The sequence below is a fragment of the Sander vitreus genome, chromosome 11, assembly GCF_031162955.1.
Source record: "Sander vitreus isolate 19-12246 chromosome 11, sanVit1, whole genome shotgun sequence".
NCBI classification, from domain to species: domain Eukaryota; kingdom Metazoa; phylum Chordata; class Actinopteri; order Perciformes; family Percidae; genus Sander; species Sander vitreus.
In genome coordinates, this window is record NC_135865.1 from 13,730,392 (window position 1) to 13,745,767 (window position 15,376).

Genomic DNA, 15,376 nt, shown 5'->3' on the forward strand with positions numbered 1-15,376 from the left:
CATTGATTTAGCAGGGTAAAAATCTAAATAGGGTTTATAAATTAGTTTAGCTGCCTATACATCTTGCCTGTTGTTTAGAATGATAAAAAAAATAGTTGTTGCCCCTCTATACATTTTCCTAGCTTATATTCAGCAATCAATCAATTTTATTTGTCACATGAAATTGTACAAGGTGCAATTCCAATGAAAGGTTATCCAATCAGCTGCAATATATCTATCTGCTTCTATTTTTTGACATAGACCACAGTGTATGCAATGTATCTGGACAATAAAGAAACGTTGAAGTAGCCTACCTTAATTTAACATGCAGAGAAATTGTATTTTTTTACATAATTTTCTCATGAACTACTGCAATTACTTAAATGAAAAAAATTCTAAATGTTTCCCATTTGTCACTATTTAGCATTGCTTTGATGCAGATCCCGATTTAAAATTTTTAGAAGGTTCTTTTTCACATCTTTTTTGATCATTGTAATGCAATACAGACAGATGTTCAGGTAAAAAAATGTTAGGGGAAAGATAATCTAAAAGTCCAATGTTCTCTCATGAAAAGCTCTGAATCTGATATAGTAGTCTGAAAATAGTAAGACCTTTGAGCTTAGATTCTCTTCACATTATTTTGTTTCAAAAGAACAGGAATGAACATCTATGCACATGTAAGCAAATATTCTTTACCCCAAACATCCAAAATAACAATTTTACAACCAATTCTGCAAATCAAACAACTTTGACTTTTATTCAATCCATGTAAGGACATCAGAGATGCATTTTGAAACAAACAAGAACATGGTATTAATCCAGTGCAGTTAAGATAGATTTTCTTTTTCAATTATCAGCTGGTTCATAAATCTTTCACCTCGATGTGAGATCAGGTCTCTCAACTGACTCCTCAGACTGTAGTGACTCTCATGACCAGCTCTCGTGTGCTATTGCTGGGTTGGCTGCGGGCTTCCGGCTGCCTGAGGTGGCTGAGGAGGTGAAGGATGTTGTAGGGATAGTGTTGGTCTGGCACTGCACTTCCGCTGTTGGGGTCCACATGTGTTTCCAGTCCTCCTGCGGCAGTCACCGCAGTTGTAGAAGTTGAGCCATCAGCTGTGGAGGCTACTACCATCAGCGAGGAGGTGGAGGTGGACACTCCTACCCCAGTCTGATAGCCTGGGCCGGGCTGAGACAGAGTCCTGTCCACAGTGATGTTCTTCAGGTCATCGCTGTCCATAGACTTATCATAATTCAGGACCTTCCACTGCTGGTTCACGGCCTGCCAGCGGTGGAAGATACGAAACACAGAAGGTCCCTCGTGGACAATTAGTGCTGTGGAAATCAGAGCATCAATTAAACAATGTCACTGTCTGGCAGCAGTCTTAATAACACCACAAAGTGATATATGTCTCTGCAGTGCTAGATTCACTATGTTAAAGCCTGCAGGAAGTATTAGCTGAGGGAGTAGCAGAACAAAACAACTCATCTTTAAAGTATTGCACCATTAACCTGAGATATGATCTTTATTTCTTAGAAAAATTGTAGACATGGCACAACTTATGATACAGCAGTACTCTCCACTTTTGGATTTAGGTTAGCAAAAATGATGCATTTGTTCTCTGGGGTTGTTCGATAACATCTTATCACAGTTTAAAATTGCTTATTGATTGATGTTCATTGAACTCACTATCTGGAAAATTGAAATCAATCTGTAACAAAATATGCTTGGACCCAAACATTTTACTGCATTTCTTTTTCATTTTAAAGTCATGTAGAGGAAAAAAGCTATGTCAATATATATATATTTTTGTAGCCTGCTTAACTTAACTTTGCAGGCTGATAACCTTCTCTACCATTATCATCACTATAGCCTGTATTCAGAACTAGGGGTGCACCGATCCTATATTAAGATCGGATATCGGTCTGGATATTGACAAAATAGTTGGCTCGGGGATCGGAAAAATTAACAGATCCACCAATTTTATTAGTTTTTTTGCCTCTGTCGCACATGTGTCGCATGCTGGAAGAGTTGACTGCACAAATAAATAAGAATTCAATACATTACGTTATTTTGTATTAGTTAGGAAAGTAATGTTTAGTTAGGAAAGTCTGGTGCCTTTAGTCTCTTCCACATGGTGAAAGGAAGGTATAAGGTGGAAGGTATACGGTGTATTATTAATTCAACAACGGTATCGGATCGGTATCGGGTATCGACAGATACACAAAGCCCAGGCATCGGTATCGGGACTGAAAAAGTTGGATCGGTGCATCCCTATTCAGAACTGTATCACCATACAACTAACAGATTTAAATTGGTAACATTTTGTATTACAGGTATAGTAAAATATTGTCCGCTAACAAATGGACACTTATAATTCCCAACCTCTTCTATATTTACAGAGTTTACTGATACAATCCTGTCTCTCCTCTTCAGCTCTGTTTCTCTCCAACTCTGTGGATAAGTGAAAGTCAGGCCTTTGTGTCTGCCAAGTGACAAGTTAATCTCTGTAAAGTGCAGAGTTAATGACTCCGCAATCAATCCTCACCACCAAACCGGAGACAATCAATCTCCTCTTCCTCTTATCCTGCTGTCTGCTGCAGTGGCAGTCAGAGTTTGCTTAATGTGAGATGCCATCACACAGTCATCCAAAACATGCCGGCCACCAGGTTCCAGAGGAAGACAGCGGGCTTAAAGGGGATGCTACAAGTTTGAATTTGGACACCCACACAAATCCAGAAGATGGTTAAAAATGCTTTGTTTTCTGTGTTATATTAGCATGTGGTGGTTGTCAAAAGTTTGCCTGAATTTGACGTTGAAGCTTTTTATTATGTTTGATTAATCAAGTAAGCTTTGGTTAAGCATTTCATAGTACACACATATTATTAAAAGTCACCAAACAATCATGTGTGCAATACAAATATAAGCCAGTGTAACATGACAGCACTCCCCACATACATATTGATAAGAAGTGGTATAGATTTGTTGTATTGATTGTCAATAGTGTAACTAAACTGTTCATGCCCCAGCTGGCATGTATAATTATTGAATCTGCTGAAAACCTTTGACATTATGTTTGGGTTGCCTGTTGAATGCATGATGTAACATACTGGACACACTAATTATCATTCTCAATCTTAAAAGGCACACATTAATTCCAAGAGGAATTATGAGGATCTAATTATGTTAAACAAGTAATGAACTAACGTGAAATCTAGCACCTCACCGATGCAGACGATATCCATAAAGCCGTACATGCCATAGCAGATCTGGAAAAGCAGATCTTGTCGCTGCCAGCGGGCTGAGGGGCTGAAAGACGACCACACCAGCCAGGAGATACTGGCCATCAGGAACAGGGAGCCCAAGATGGCTGCTGCTATCTGCACTTTTTCTATCACTGTCAAGGAGATGGCTTGCCACTGGAGGAAGACACAGACCACAGTAACAGATGAGCTTTGTAATTCATCCTTTAACCTTACTGAATACTTAGAAAACACAAAACGAGAACAAATAGATTATGTAAGAAAAAGATACAATCAATGGGTGCATTCTCTGATTAAAAAGCATAAATTAAAACATTCACATTATAAGTTAATCAGGCTGATAATCAGAAAAGTATTCCTCCAAAAGAGAATGCTGCCATGGGGAAAGAGGACGCAGATGTATAATGTGTATGCAAAACATTTAAATTATTTGTATCTGTCATTTTGCAAATGAAGATTTGTTCACACGAAAAAACTTCAAGGAATGCTACACTGGAATATGAAGCACAAAATCAAATAGCTGTCTTTCACACATCAGTGCTCACAAATGCTCATATCATATCTACCAAAGTCTGAAACTGAGAGAAAAGTTTCCTCTGCAATCTTTCTGTTCTTGAGATCAGAGGAAAAAAAGCCTTGTTTAATTAAGAAACTTTATTTTAATTTTAATTCCTTGGTTTATGATCAGAGCATAACTAAATCTGAAGTCAAAACAGTGTGATTCTGGGTTAGGGTTAGGGTTAGGTGGCGGTGGAGTAGGTCTGTGAGGTAAGAAGGAGCCGGGTTATGGAGGACTTTGTGGGTGAGGAGGAGGACTTTAAACTGGATGCGTTGGGAAACAGGGAGCCAGTGGAGGTTCTGAAGGATGGGAGTGATGTGATTGCGAGAACGGGTGTGTGTGAGGAGACGGGCAGCAGAGTTTTGAATGTATTGAAGTTTATTTAAGGCTTTTGCAGATGAACCATAGAGGTTCAAAAATCTTGGCTTCTCATCCTGCTCTTTTCCTTTTAAATATCAGTGCTGCCCTGTACACCTACGGCTCACCTGTAGTGGGTTCTTGGTGCTGATGGCAATGACCTGATATTTGTAGTAGCAGAGCTCACAGGCCCAGGAACCTCTCTCGCTGATCCATTTGATGAGGCAGGGATGGTGGGTGCAACGTACTGACCCACTGCACCGACATGGGCTCAGGAGCTCCCCCTGTGGGAGAGAGATAATCAATACCAGCAACCCAGGACAAGGGTTTTTCATAATTCAGTTCATTTACATATTTCATATTTTTACTTTCAGTAAATAGCTTGTTTAGACAATCTGTGCAGCTGCTGGTGAAACATGAACCCAGCTACCTGTGCAGTGCTGTGATGTATATGAAGAATAATAGAGTCCTACACTGATGCATACTAGGTAAGTTTTACAGTGGAAGCACATAGAATGCAATGAAATGCAGCTGACTACAACAAGAAGCTAAACTTTTCTGCCTCATAATACTGGACTCGACCTTAAGAGTGGCTTAAGTAGTGATTTGTGATAATAAATATCTCCCTGACTCATTGACTGGCTGATAATCCTTTGTTTTCTCATCATATTTATTCCCTGCAGATGCCATATACTCCCCCAGACCCCCCCCCTCCCACACACACACACACACACACACACACACACACACACACACACACACACACACACACACACGGCACTATCTTTGTGGGGACCCATCATTGACATAATGCATTTCCCTAGCCCCTTACCCTAACATTAACCATCACAACTAAATGCCTAACCTTAACCCTTACCCTCACCCTAACCATAACCTAATTCTATCCCTAATCCTACAACCAAGTCTTAACCCCCAAACAGCCCATTAAACTTGTGGGGTCCAGCATGACCCCACAAATATAGTTAAACAATTTCTGAGCTCAGTCAGTCAGTCAGTCAGTCAGTCATAAGGACATTTCAAGTCCTCTACATCAGCATGGTGACAGCTACATATGAGCGATTTCACTGAAGGCAGATTAACTATTATATAGTGTGGTTAACCTCTATGCTGCAGTAGCCTGAATCTTAAAGAGGTAGTTGAAAGAAAATCAGACATTCATTTCAGCACCTCAAAAGTTGTTGGAGTAAATATCTGTTACGAAGAAGCATTTGAGCAATACCATGAATGTACTCCTGAACAGGGGCTTAGTAGTAGATTTGTGAACTCTTGAACCATGTGAATATTTAGCAAAGCATTACTGAAAAGGAGCATATTCTGCTGAGATTTAGCAGCCTGATGTTTAACTTGACCAACATGTGTTTTCAGCTTATCCTGTGGGGTTTGACAGGTTTTCAAGAAAATCACAGTATTAGACTCTGAAACCCATCAGCTAAAGTGATAATACGAAATTCAATAAATTTGGCATAATAAGGTAAGGGTAATAAGGTTTTTCACTTAACAGCAATTTGTGCTCAGCCTAACCAGCCCTTATTCATCTGAATAAATAGCCATATTCAGCCTGAGGAACAAATGAGAGATTTATAATCAGCCTGGGGCCCAAGCTCATTAAAATATATCTTGTCATATTGGGTATAGATAAGGACCCAAAAGATGTAGGCCTGCTATCTTTTTGAGGTCCTGACCTGCAGTAAAAGAAACAACGATCTATAAAATTCAAAGCAGGACCTTCTTGTATGGATGTTTTAATCTTAATGGGACTGAACAAAAAGCCTGTAGTGAATGAAAAAAAAAATGTAGCCAACTCCCACTGCTGCAAGAAAGCTCTCCACCTCTCTAAGCTGAGGCATTCAATTTCTAAGCCAAGGTATTGTTTATTAAATATTAAATATCCCCTGTCCCCTGCTATGAACATGGCATAGAGATTGTGGGAAGAAATGCAAAACGCCGTGAGTTTCCAAATTATTTCTCCACGGCATCGTTGTGCTGACATCTCTGACAGACGGAGTAGCACCCTGGTCGAGGAGAAGGGAGGGAAAAGCAGGGAGTTAGAGGAGAAAAGGCCCATCTACAGATGGCCAGGGTGGGAGTGTATTGGCAGGAGCAGCAGAACACTACTGCCTTGTCCAGTGGCACTCAGACCGCTCACTGAGACTGGCCTGATTGCAGCCAAGAGCTGAAACCTAGATCATTCCAGTACAACCCGAGGCTGGAGAGAGAGCAAAAGAAACTGATAATAAATGTGGCATAACCACCCACGCACACAGAACGTGATAACTAATTGTCCTTTTGTTAATCAAACAGCAATGATTATTCAAAAAACCACAATCGAACAATGTATTAAAAAGATGATAAGACTGATACCGTTGGCCATGTTATTCCATTTCTCTGTGCTGCATTATGCTAAAAACATCTCAGTGCACCTTATTTTCTCCTTATAAAATTGGATCCACTCCGAATGTATATAACAACACAAAAGTAAATTAGAGATGGCTATTCACATTTCTTAAGCTCCTAGAATCAATGCAAGTGAACTCTATTATTTCTAGGCGAAAGGAAATTGTGGTATAATAAAGTAGCGCCCACAGAAATTGAATGAAAACAATTTTTACAATAGCCAATGACATTCAGGCCACAAGCATTTCTTTACTAAGTGCCTGCAATACTACAGTCATTTGAAAAATAGCTTCCTATGCACATTCAACAAGTTAGAGGAAAAATAATCACTGACAAAATGAAATTATAAGTCAAATAATTTCACATTTATTTACCTGTAATGACTGCTCATGAAACATATGCTGGGAGACGTTCCACTCATTTCTTATTTTACGGGCACCATTAAGCCTAGTGACAGTTAATGGCCCTTTAAAAGTAATTGAATAAAAGTGCAACCATGGGTTATAATTTAAGTTTATGAATTCACAGCTCCTGTCTTCATAGATTTCAGCAAGTCCAAAAAAATGCCATGTGCTCATGTACTGGTTTATATCCCATTCCAAACAAATGGCAGAGGAGCCATCCTATGTACATTTGATGGAGTGCAGAGAGCATAATGCCTCGGCACTGTGGGGCCATATAGAAAGAATGATGCTTGACCCCTCGAGGCTTCTCATTGTGTCTCAGGCAAACACACTGTATGAGTGCATTATCTGTGTTATAATTTAGGAGGGAATTTTTTTTCTAAGCACCAGGGACTCAACATGCAGCTTAAGTGAGGACAAAACAGTAGAAGCACCAGACCCAAAGGACACTTCAATGTAATAGCACACGTATATGTTCCTTTACTTTTCTTCCTTTATCCTTTTTTTAAGTTTGTGCACTATGTGACTATTACCTGAAAAAAATTGCTATGATCTGAAGATATAGCAGATAAATTGCCTATTCTTTAAGGGACTACGGTCAAGATCAAGTCTGAAAGCACAAGCTTGAATAAAGAAAGCACTCCACGAAAGCAAGCCCGAGCCCCCTGTAAAGCTTCTCGCTGACCTTTAGAAGTGAACCAATCATGGATTGAAATATGTCTCAGGTTAGCTATACAAAAATACATGAATACCTGAGCTTTTGAGATATTTGTATTGTACTGTCTGTGAGTGTGGTACTGACCTGACCTTAATTAATGTTCCTTTGGGGACAATAAAGAATATCTATCAGTCTAATGATTATAGCTGTTGATTATACTGTACATTGTGTGTGTCTGGGAATGGAATTTAACTCCAACAGAAGTAGTCTGGCTTAAAGGATTGGCCAAGATGTTTACCTTATCTTAATACAAAACTCTCATGTCCATATACACACTGAAAGAGTTATTGATCTCTGTAATCATTCCTCGGCCATTTAGATATCACTTCATTGTGTGAATCGAATGTAGGTGACAGGGGGACAAAATCCAGTTTTTGTTTGGTGCTATCAAGTGGGTGTTAGTCAAAGTTACAGCCAGTATGGAGAAGAGGAATGATTACAGTGACCAATACCTTCAATGGGCATGCAAGTATTGTATTATGACAGATTTGGGAAAAAAGATGCAAACCTATCCTAAAAAACAGCAGGACTTTGGTTGTGAATAACAAAGGGCACCTCAAAGAAAATGGCACCAAAAAGGCCGACAGAAATTCGATTACATAGACTTATTACATCGTTTGGTGTCATATTTAATCAGACTACAACCATTTTTCAATGGTGCCTGTCAGACATTCAAGGGCCTTTTCTAGTTGGGTGCTTGAGGAAAGCAATGTCTCTCGCTCCCTTCTTTACTCTGTCTTGAGTATCTCAGCCTTGGGGATGGAAGTGTTTTTGGTGGATTGTCAGATCAGATACTAGCTGCCTCGGTCTATGTGACATCCTGGAGGGATTGGGGGAGGGGAGGGGAGGGGTGAGGGTGGGGGTGGGGGGGTTGTGTGTGTGTGTGGGAATAACTAATGTCCCCACTGACTGTATCACACAGTGACACACAAGCAGTCCACTCATCTCTCTTTTCAAATGGAGTCTCATCTTCCTTGTATCCATTTACACATTTACACAAAACTTGCATAATGATAAGACGGCATGCTATTGACTAGCTGCAATGTCTCAAGGAAGCATCGATGATGTGAGTTGGAGGAGGCCATGGGAAACACTGACAATCCTGAAGGCGGTACTTTGTATGCACTGCAGAGTGTGCTGACTATCTGGAGTTTAAAAAAAAAAAAAAAAAAAAGGATGAGGCCTTGTCTTCCAATCTCACAACTAGACCCCCTGTCAGTAATAATTACAAAGTCTTGCTCAGAGGTGAAATGATGCACAGAATTGCTGTTGGAGTAATTAGTTGATGAAACATAGAGAGATTATAGACCATACAATAACCATGAAATGATAAATTAAATCTGCTGCTTGGGTAAAGGAAAAGCAACCATGAGTACACACTGCCAGAGAGAAAGTTATATGTTCTACACCTCAGTTATCTTGCTTCACACTTTGTGTAACCTCCCTGCCTCCAATGCCAATTGGTGAGGTGTGACATATTTGTCACTGTGGTCTCAAAGGCTCTGTCAAACAGTGTAACTAATGTGTCTCCAAATTGCTACGTGCTTGCTTCTCTGATATCATTTCATATTATTTATTGCAGCACATCTTAGCCATCTTTTCAGATTTTTCGTCTCCTGATTGATGTAGTCTACTGTGACATTATCATCAATATTGCTCCAAAGACAGAGACATGCAGTGTGAAGGCTTTTCCCTCCTGTTTCTCTCCCCATCTTTTTTTCTATTTCAAGGTGGTGCGTGCATGAACAGCAGAGTGAGAGGTATTATTTGATGTTTTCATGCATATAATGCGTCAATATGAATACACAGTGTTTGGCTATAATAAGTTGTTACTGCATATTTGTGTATCCTCCACACTTGTCAACCATGGGGACAAGGTCTTTCATTATCCTCCCATTGCTATAGCTGTCTTTTCAAGCCACGCAAAGGGGTGAGGGCAGAATGCAGTGGGATCCCTGCGCAGAGGGCTTTCCAGTGGCATGGATTCCCTGATAAGACACTGGGAGTGGGTTTTCTCACTGGAAAAGAAACTTGACCAATAGAATAGAATTAACAATCATTTGTAATAGAAAGCCTGTATGTAACAGAGGCTTATGCCAGAAAGGGATGGTTTTTGGATCTAAACATTCCCATTACCTGGTCTGGTTTATTATGCTCCTACACCAACAGATTGAACTAAGCTTTCAGAGAGAAGCTTTATGAGAGTAATTAATTCATGGATCAGATGGACATGCCATAGCCTACATATCTTTTTTCAAAATTTATGGGGGGAAACAATCCTTGACTTACATGTTCTGGTCCCTGGAAGCAGATCCTACACAAGGGAGTCCTGAAGCCACTTGTGTAGCTGGTGAGGGAATACCTCTCCTCCAGTTTGCCCTTTGAGCAGTCATCAGAGGAGCTGCTGCAGCCGCGCAGGGCAGCCGACAGCTCTGCAGCATCAACCCAACCCGGTCGTTCTCCGCCTGGTGGCCCGGTGGCTCCTGCTGCAGGTGGGGCACTCCGGTCCCCTGCTTGCTGGTGGCTCCGCGTTAGCGTGTTGTTATTGTCGGGGACGGTGACGCCTGTTTCATGGCTTTCCGTAACTTGGACGCTCATGGGGGTCAGCGGAGGCAGCTGTGTCGGCGGTACCGGTGGCCCGAGAAGGAGCACCCTCAGGTCACCGAGCAGGACGCAACAGCGGCTCTTCAGCATGCCCTGGCTGCGCAGCATTAGGCTGTATCCGGCCACAAACTCACAGCACCATGCAAAGGTGCAGGAAGAAAACAGCATCTACTGTATGTGTACCCGTCATGAGCAAACACTTCTTAAAATGTGTGGGATGGGATAGTGGGGGTGCGTTTTCCAGTGTTTGTTAGGGTTTAAAGCAGCCTTTTGCAGTCGTTTTCTATGTTATAATGGGCTATTCTAATTGAAAGTATTTTATTGTCTTCCCACGAGAATGTAAATCCAAAAGGCAAACAAATCCCATCGATGCAAACAAGTGTCTGAAGCCATTAAGTTCAATAAATGAAACAGCTAAAAGAGGAAAGTCAAATGTTAGATTGATAGAAATATGCATTCAAATAATAAGGCTATGGCTCGTTCACTCAGTGTCCACTGCCATCGAATGGCCTTAATGGTCTGCCTACTAACAACATAGGCTAAACTATCTAGACAGGCTTCTCCCTCCAGATTCACGACGAGTGGCGAAACCAAGAATCAAATCTGCCTTTGGCACAATGGACTGATATGACTAACAAAATGTCAGCGCTCATTCTTTAAAATCAAATATTCCAACATCACCGAAAAAGACACATTTTAAATCAGCAGATATCAAATTACTGTCGACATCTTAGGCTTTCAAAGCAAATCAAGTCAATCGATGGCGTGGCAGGAAGCGAAATCTGTCTTACCTGGCGAGCTACCCCGGTTTTTATACGACTCGCAGTTTCAGAATTTTTTCATAGATCTCCTGCCAGACTGCAGGTCGCTGACATCCCAACCCAATTATCGATTTTCCATATTCAAAGAAAAAGCCGATGGGTTTAAATCCCTCCGTTAAAATCCAATACGATTGTCGGACTGTCCTGCTCTGGGTGAAAGCATCCGTAGCCCCGCATTCTCCTGTGATCATTGGCTGCTGAATTGGTGCTGCAGCTTCAGCACCATGATTCCTGGGACAGCTCCCAGACGCCACACGTCACCACCGCACAGTGATGCAAGCAGCCAACTCATTACTACAACTGAGACAAATGTAGGAACACGGTTAATTAACTTTTAGGCAAGGCATCCAATTTTTTTTAGGAGGCATAAAGTTAATGGTCACATTACTATTCTTTGAAAAAAAGGAGACGTTTACTACCTTTCATCATGCAAACAGAGAGCAGACAATTACAACACCAAATTTTCGTCAATATAAAAAAGACCATGAAATGAAAACACTGGTCAAACCCAGTGATGGAATAAGCCTACTGAGACTCTTTACTTAGGCTAATTATTTCTATTGACTATGTGCTATCTTAACAGCACAATGTAGGCTAGTATTTTATTTATCTTTATTATTATTACTTATTGTTTTGAGTTATTGTAGTTCTTGTTTTACTTTCATTATCATTCCAATACAATTCTGCAGCTATTTATTCTTTAACCAGGCTGAAGCTGCTATTTTTATCTGTTTTTAATTGTGTTAATTGTTGTGTAGTTTGTGTTGTATATTCTTCATGTGTTGTCTTCCTGCTGCATACAAATTGCCCCTTTGGGACAGAGAATAAACTGAATGAACTGAACTAAAAGTGAATTGTAATCCATACCTTACCCTTATATTATTATCCTACGTTATAGATTACTGATGCATCAATGTCTTTTTCATGGGTTAGCAAAATAGAAAAAGGCCTTGATGCAGCAGTAATCTAATAATACTAATAATATATGGGGCAAATTTGCATGCATAACAATTCACATATTGTGCTCATAATAGGCTACTTATGCAGGGCTCTCAAGTTTTGAGTTCAGAGTGAGAATTTGGCGGCGGGGGTTTGGGTGGGGACGTGGGTCTGATCTGATAAATGACACAAATTCGTACAAATAAAAAAGACTTGTAGATGTAGAAACAGGAACATTATTTGCAAACATTAAAAAAATAACATTAAAGCAGAATTACAGTAATAGGTGATAAAATAAAGACATACGCTGACTGTGGCTTCATACAATGTACACAGATCTGCAGTTTTCTACCATCCAGCTGTGTGTGTGTGTGTGTGTGTGTGTGTGTGTGTGTGTGTGTGTGTTCTTGTTTAACTATATTCGTGGGGTCCAAAAACCGGGAATACAGTATACTTGTGGGGTCTGGACAGCTTTGTGAGGCCAAAATGCTAGACCCCACAACTTTAAAGGGCTATGTGAGGGTTAAGACTTGGTTTTAGGATTAGGGTTAGAATTAGGTTATGGTTAGGGTGAGGGTAAGGGTTAAGGTTAGGCATTTAGTTGTGATGGTTAAGGTTAGGGTATGGGGCTAGGGAATGCATTATGTCAATGACGAGTCCCCACAAAGATAGTGCCACGCACTATGTGTGTGTGTGTGTGTGTGTGTGTGTGTGTGTGTGCGTGTGCGTGTGCATGTGCGTGTGCGTGTGTGTGTGTGTGTGTTTGTGTGTGTGAGAGAGAGAGAGAGAGAGAGAGATAATGGTTAGTGGTGTTTATTGTAGGTGTTGGTAGCAGGTTTTGAGGCCTTCAGCACAGGGGTTGGTGGCTCCCATTTCAAACGTGGTTCCAGCCATTTTCACTGTCATGATGGATGACAGAGTTCCATCTAGTGCCAAGCTGTTCCTGGTTTTGGTTTTGTTTAGTCCAACCATGAAGAAAACCCTCTCAGCGTCTGCATTTGAATGAGGGAGCACTAACACTAATTCAGCTATTTTAGAAAGCCTCCCAAACCCACTCAAACCGGTCACCTTTGAAAAAAGGAACCAAGAGCCTCTATTACTCAAATGCTTTGCTGTTATGATTTCAATTAATTATCGGTATGTCATGTGGTGCCAAATATTTCTTACATTGCTCTTGATTGAGGACATATTCCCCCAAAACTCCTCAATGTTAAAGGTGGTGGGATCTTGGGGCATGGGGATATCCATGAGCTGATACTCCAGGAACTCCTCACTCACCTTGTCCTGTTCCTCTGGCTGATGGAAAGGAAGCAGTTCCTGAAATCTACCATGTGTAAAGAACTGATTAAGGATTTGTTATCTAAACTTAACAAAGTATTCAATATGTTGAAATCCTGGAAAATGTGAAACCCTTGCCTGTCTACGAAGTATAGGGCATCTTCCACCCCACACTCAGTCCTCTGCTGCACGTCAACGAATTTAGCATGCTTCAGAAGGGCCTCCTTCAGGGGGAGTTTGTTGATTCCGTACTCCACAGCCCTGACCAGAAATGCCAGTGCTGCCTGCTGGAATAGCTGCACCTCCTGAGGTGTGATGTCTCCAGCCTCAAGGAGCCTGTTGAGGGTAGCTCTGGTGGTGAAGCCAGCATTTAGTTTTTCTCCTACCAGACAAAGAACAGAAAGAAAAAACAAATTAAGTTCAGGTAGTTTAAACAATATCTCAGAATCAAAATCACTTTTTTGCCAAATGCATCAGGTAGACACACAGGAATTTCACTTGGAAATCAGAACTTTAACTCAAAACTAGACAGACAAACAGTAAGTGCACATAGATTCAGCAAGATTTGCACAATAAGTGCAAGTGGTTGAAGGTATTCCTCTATGTAAGCATGCTATTTTACCCATAGACTACATATACATTGTATGCCTATACACATTTTATGCCTTTTCCATAACATCAGAGATATCGCCCAACTTGAAAAAAAAGTATATTTGAGGTCAATGAGAATACAGGTTTATCTCCTTATGTGAGACTTGAAAGTTTTACCTGGCAGTTGGTTTAGTGGGTCCTTGTAGAGGATGTCATGGACTTGTTGGCCCTGTAGTGCTAATGGCTTCATGAACCTTGCACACAGTTTCATGATGAACTTTGTCATCTGCAAATTTGTAGTTCATAAAAGATTTCCATGTATTAGCTACTTGAAAAAGGACATATCAGCCAATGAAAAATAAGCAGATATACTTGGCAGCAGGATGCATTTTACCTCTCCATGGAGCTGGAAGATGGAAGACCTTTCTCTCTGGAGGAGGAGGTTCAGTTTGGAGAACATTGGCAGAGTTGCTTAAAAGAAGAGGAGGTAGACTTCCGTCAGGGGCTTGGAAAAAGCATCCACCAGTCTCCTAAACCTTGGTTGTTTCTCATCTGTAAATAAAAACAGGTTGTGCTTAAAAATACATATTTAGTCTGGTGTAATGCACCTATTCTACTGTCAATGAAATAAGCAACATACTTAAAGACTTAAAATAGCTGGTAAGTGGCCCATACTGCCGCAGAAGTCGTGTAATACACCTCTCCAGGCTTAACCATCACACTAAAATGTGCAGCAGCATTTCCATGTACTTGCTGTCATGGAAGTCACAAAATTCTGGAAAATATATATAACATCAATAGCAAACAAATTAAAAATGTCTGCATTTTGTTGTATAACAGTAAAGCTGGTTGAATCACAAACCTGCCAGGTAACCTTTACTGTTGGTGCTTCCCTTAAACCATCCTCTGGATCAAATCCGGATATCTGCAATACATGAATTCAAATATTTATTACAACACTATCGGCAAACTGTTTTACTTGGCATTGGGCTTAACAGATTGGTAATATAAAGTGTACATAAGTACATGTTTGAACTTACTTCCAAAAACTTCTGCCCTGCATGTTTTGGCAGTGTTGTGGATAATATGACAGGGGCATCCATGTATGTAAATGCTGCCATTTTCCCTCAGCATTCTGGCTGCAATTGGATTTTTGACACCTGTATTTACAGGAGCATTGTCAATGGAGAGACCTACACAATTTCTCCAAATGATGTTACTTTCCTGCAGTGTAGCATTGATTTTTTTTATAAATCACTTCAGCAGTTCCACAGCTCCGCCCACCGAGAAAAAGTAAGGAAACGTAAGAAAGAAAGAACATAATTATTATGTTTTTTCTTTTTCTTTCAAGCTAACATATCAAATATATCTCCCCAGGTTACATAAATACGGATTTTCTAGAAATTAGTTATTATTGACAACCAACACCTCCACGTGCCTCATGTTTTTA

The 15,376-nt window shown here is 40.5% G+C and overlaps 1 protein-coding gene across 1 annotated transcript; it reads right to left on the reverse strand.

Moving 5' to 3' along the window:
• Positions 1 to 782: 782 nt before the first annotated feature.
• On the reverse strand, positions 783 to 10,657 carry LOC144525782 (E3 ubiquitin-protein ligase MARCHF4-like). The gene is made up of 4 exons (XM_078262846.1): positions 9,983 to 10,657; positions 4,285 to 4,440; positions 3,204 to 3,396; positions 783 to 1,311 (listed from the first exon to the last, which is right to left on the reverse strand). The coding sequence occupies exons 1-4, from the start codon at positions 10,463 to 10,465 to the stop codon at positions 890 to 892; spliced, it is 1,254 nt and encodes a 417-aa protein (XP_078118972.1). The 5' UTR covers positions 10,466 to 10,657; the 3' UTR covers positions 783 to 889.
• Between the last annotated feature and the right edge of the window lie 4,719 nt (positions 10,658 to 15,376).

Coding starts and splice junctions, on each gene's coding strand:
- LOC144525782 (XM_078262846.1), bottom strand. CDS start 10,465: ATGCTGTTTTCTTCCTGCACCTTTGCATGGTGCTGTGAGTTTGTGGCC. Junction 4,441..9,982: donor GCTTCCAGGGACCAGAACAT/GTAAGTCAAGGA, acceptor TCTCTCCCACAG/GGGGAGCTCCTGAGCCCATG. Junction 3,397..4,284: donor GCACCAAGAACCCACTACAG/GTGAGCCGTAGG, acceptor GTCTTCCTCCAG/TGGCAAGCCATCTCCTTGAC.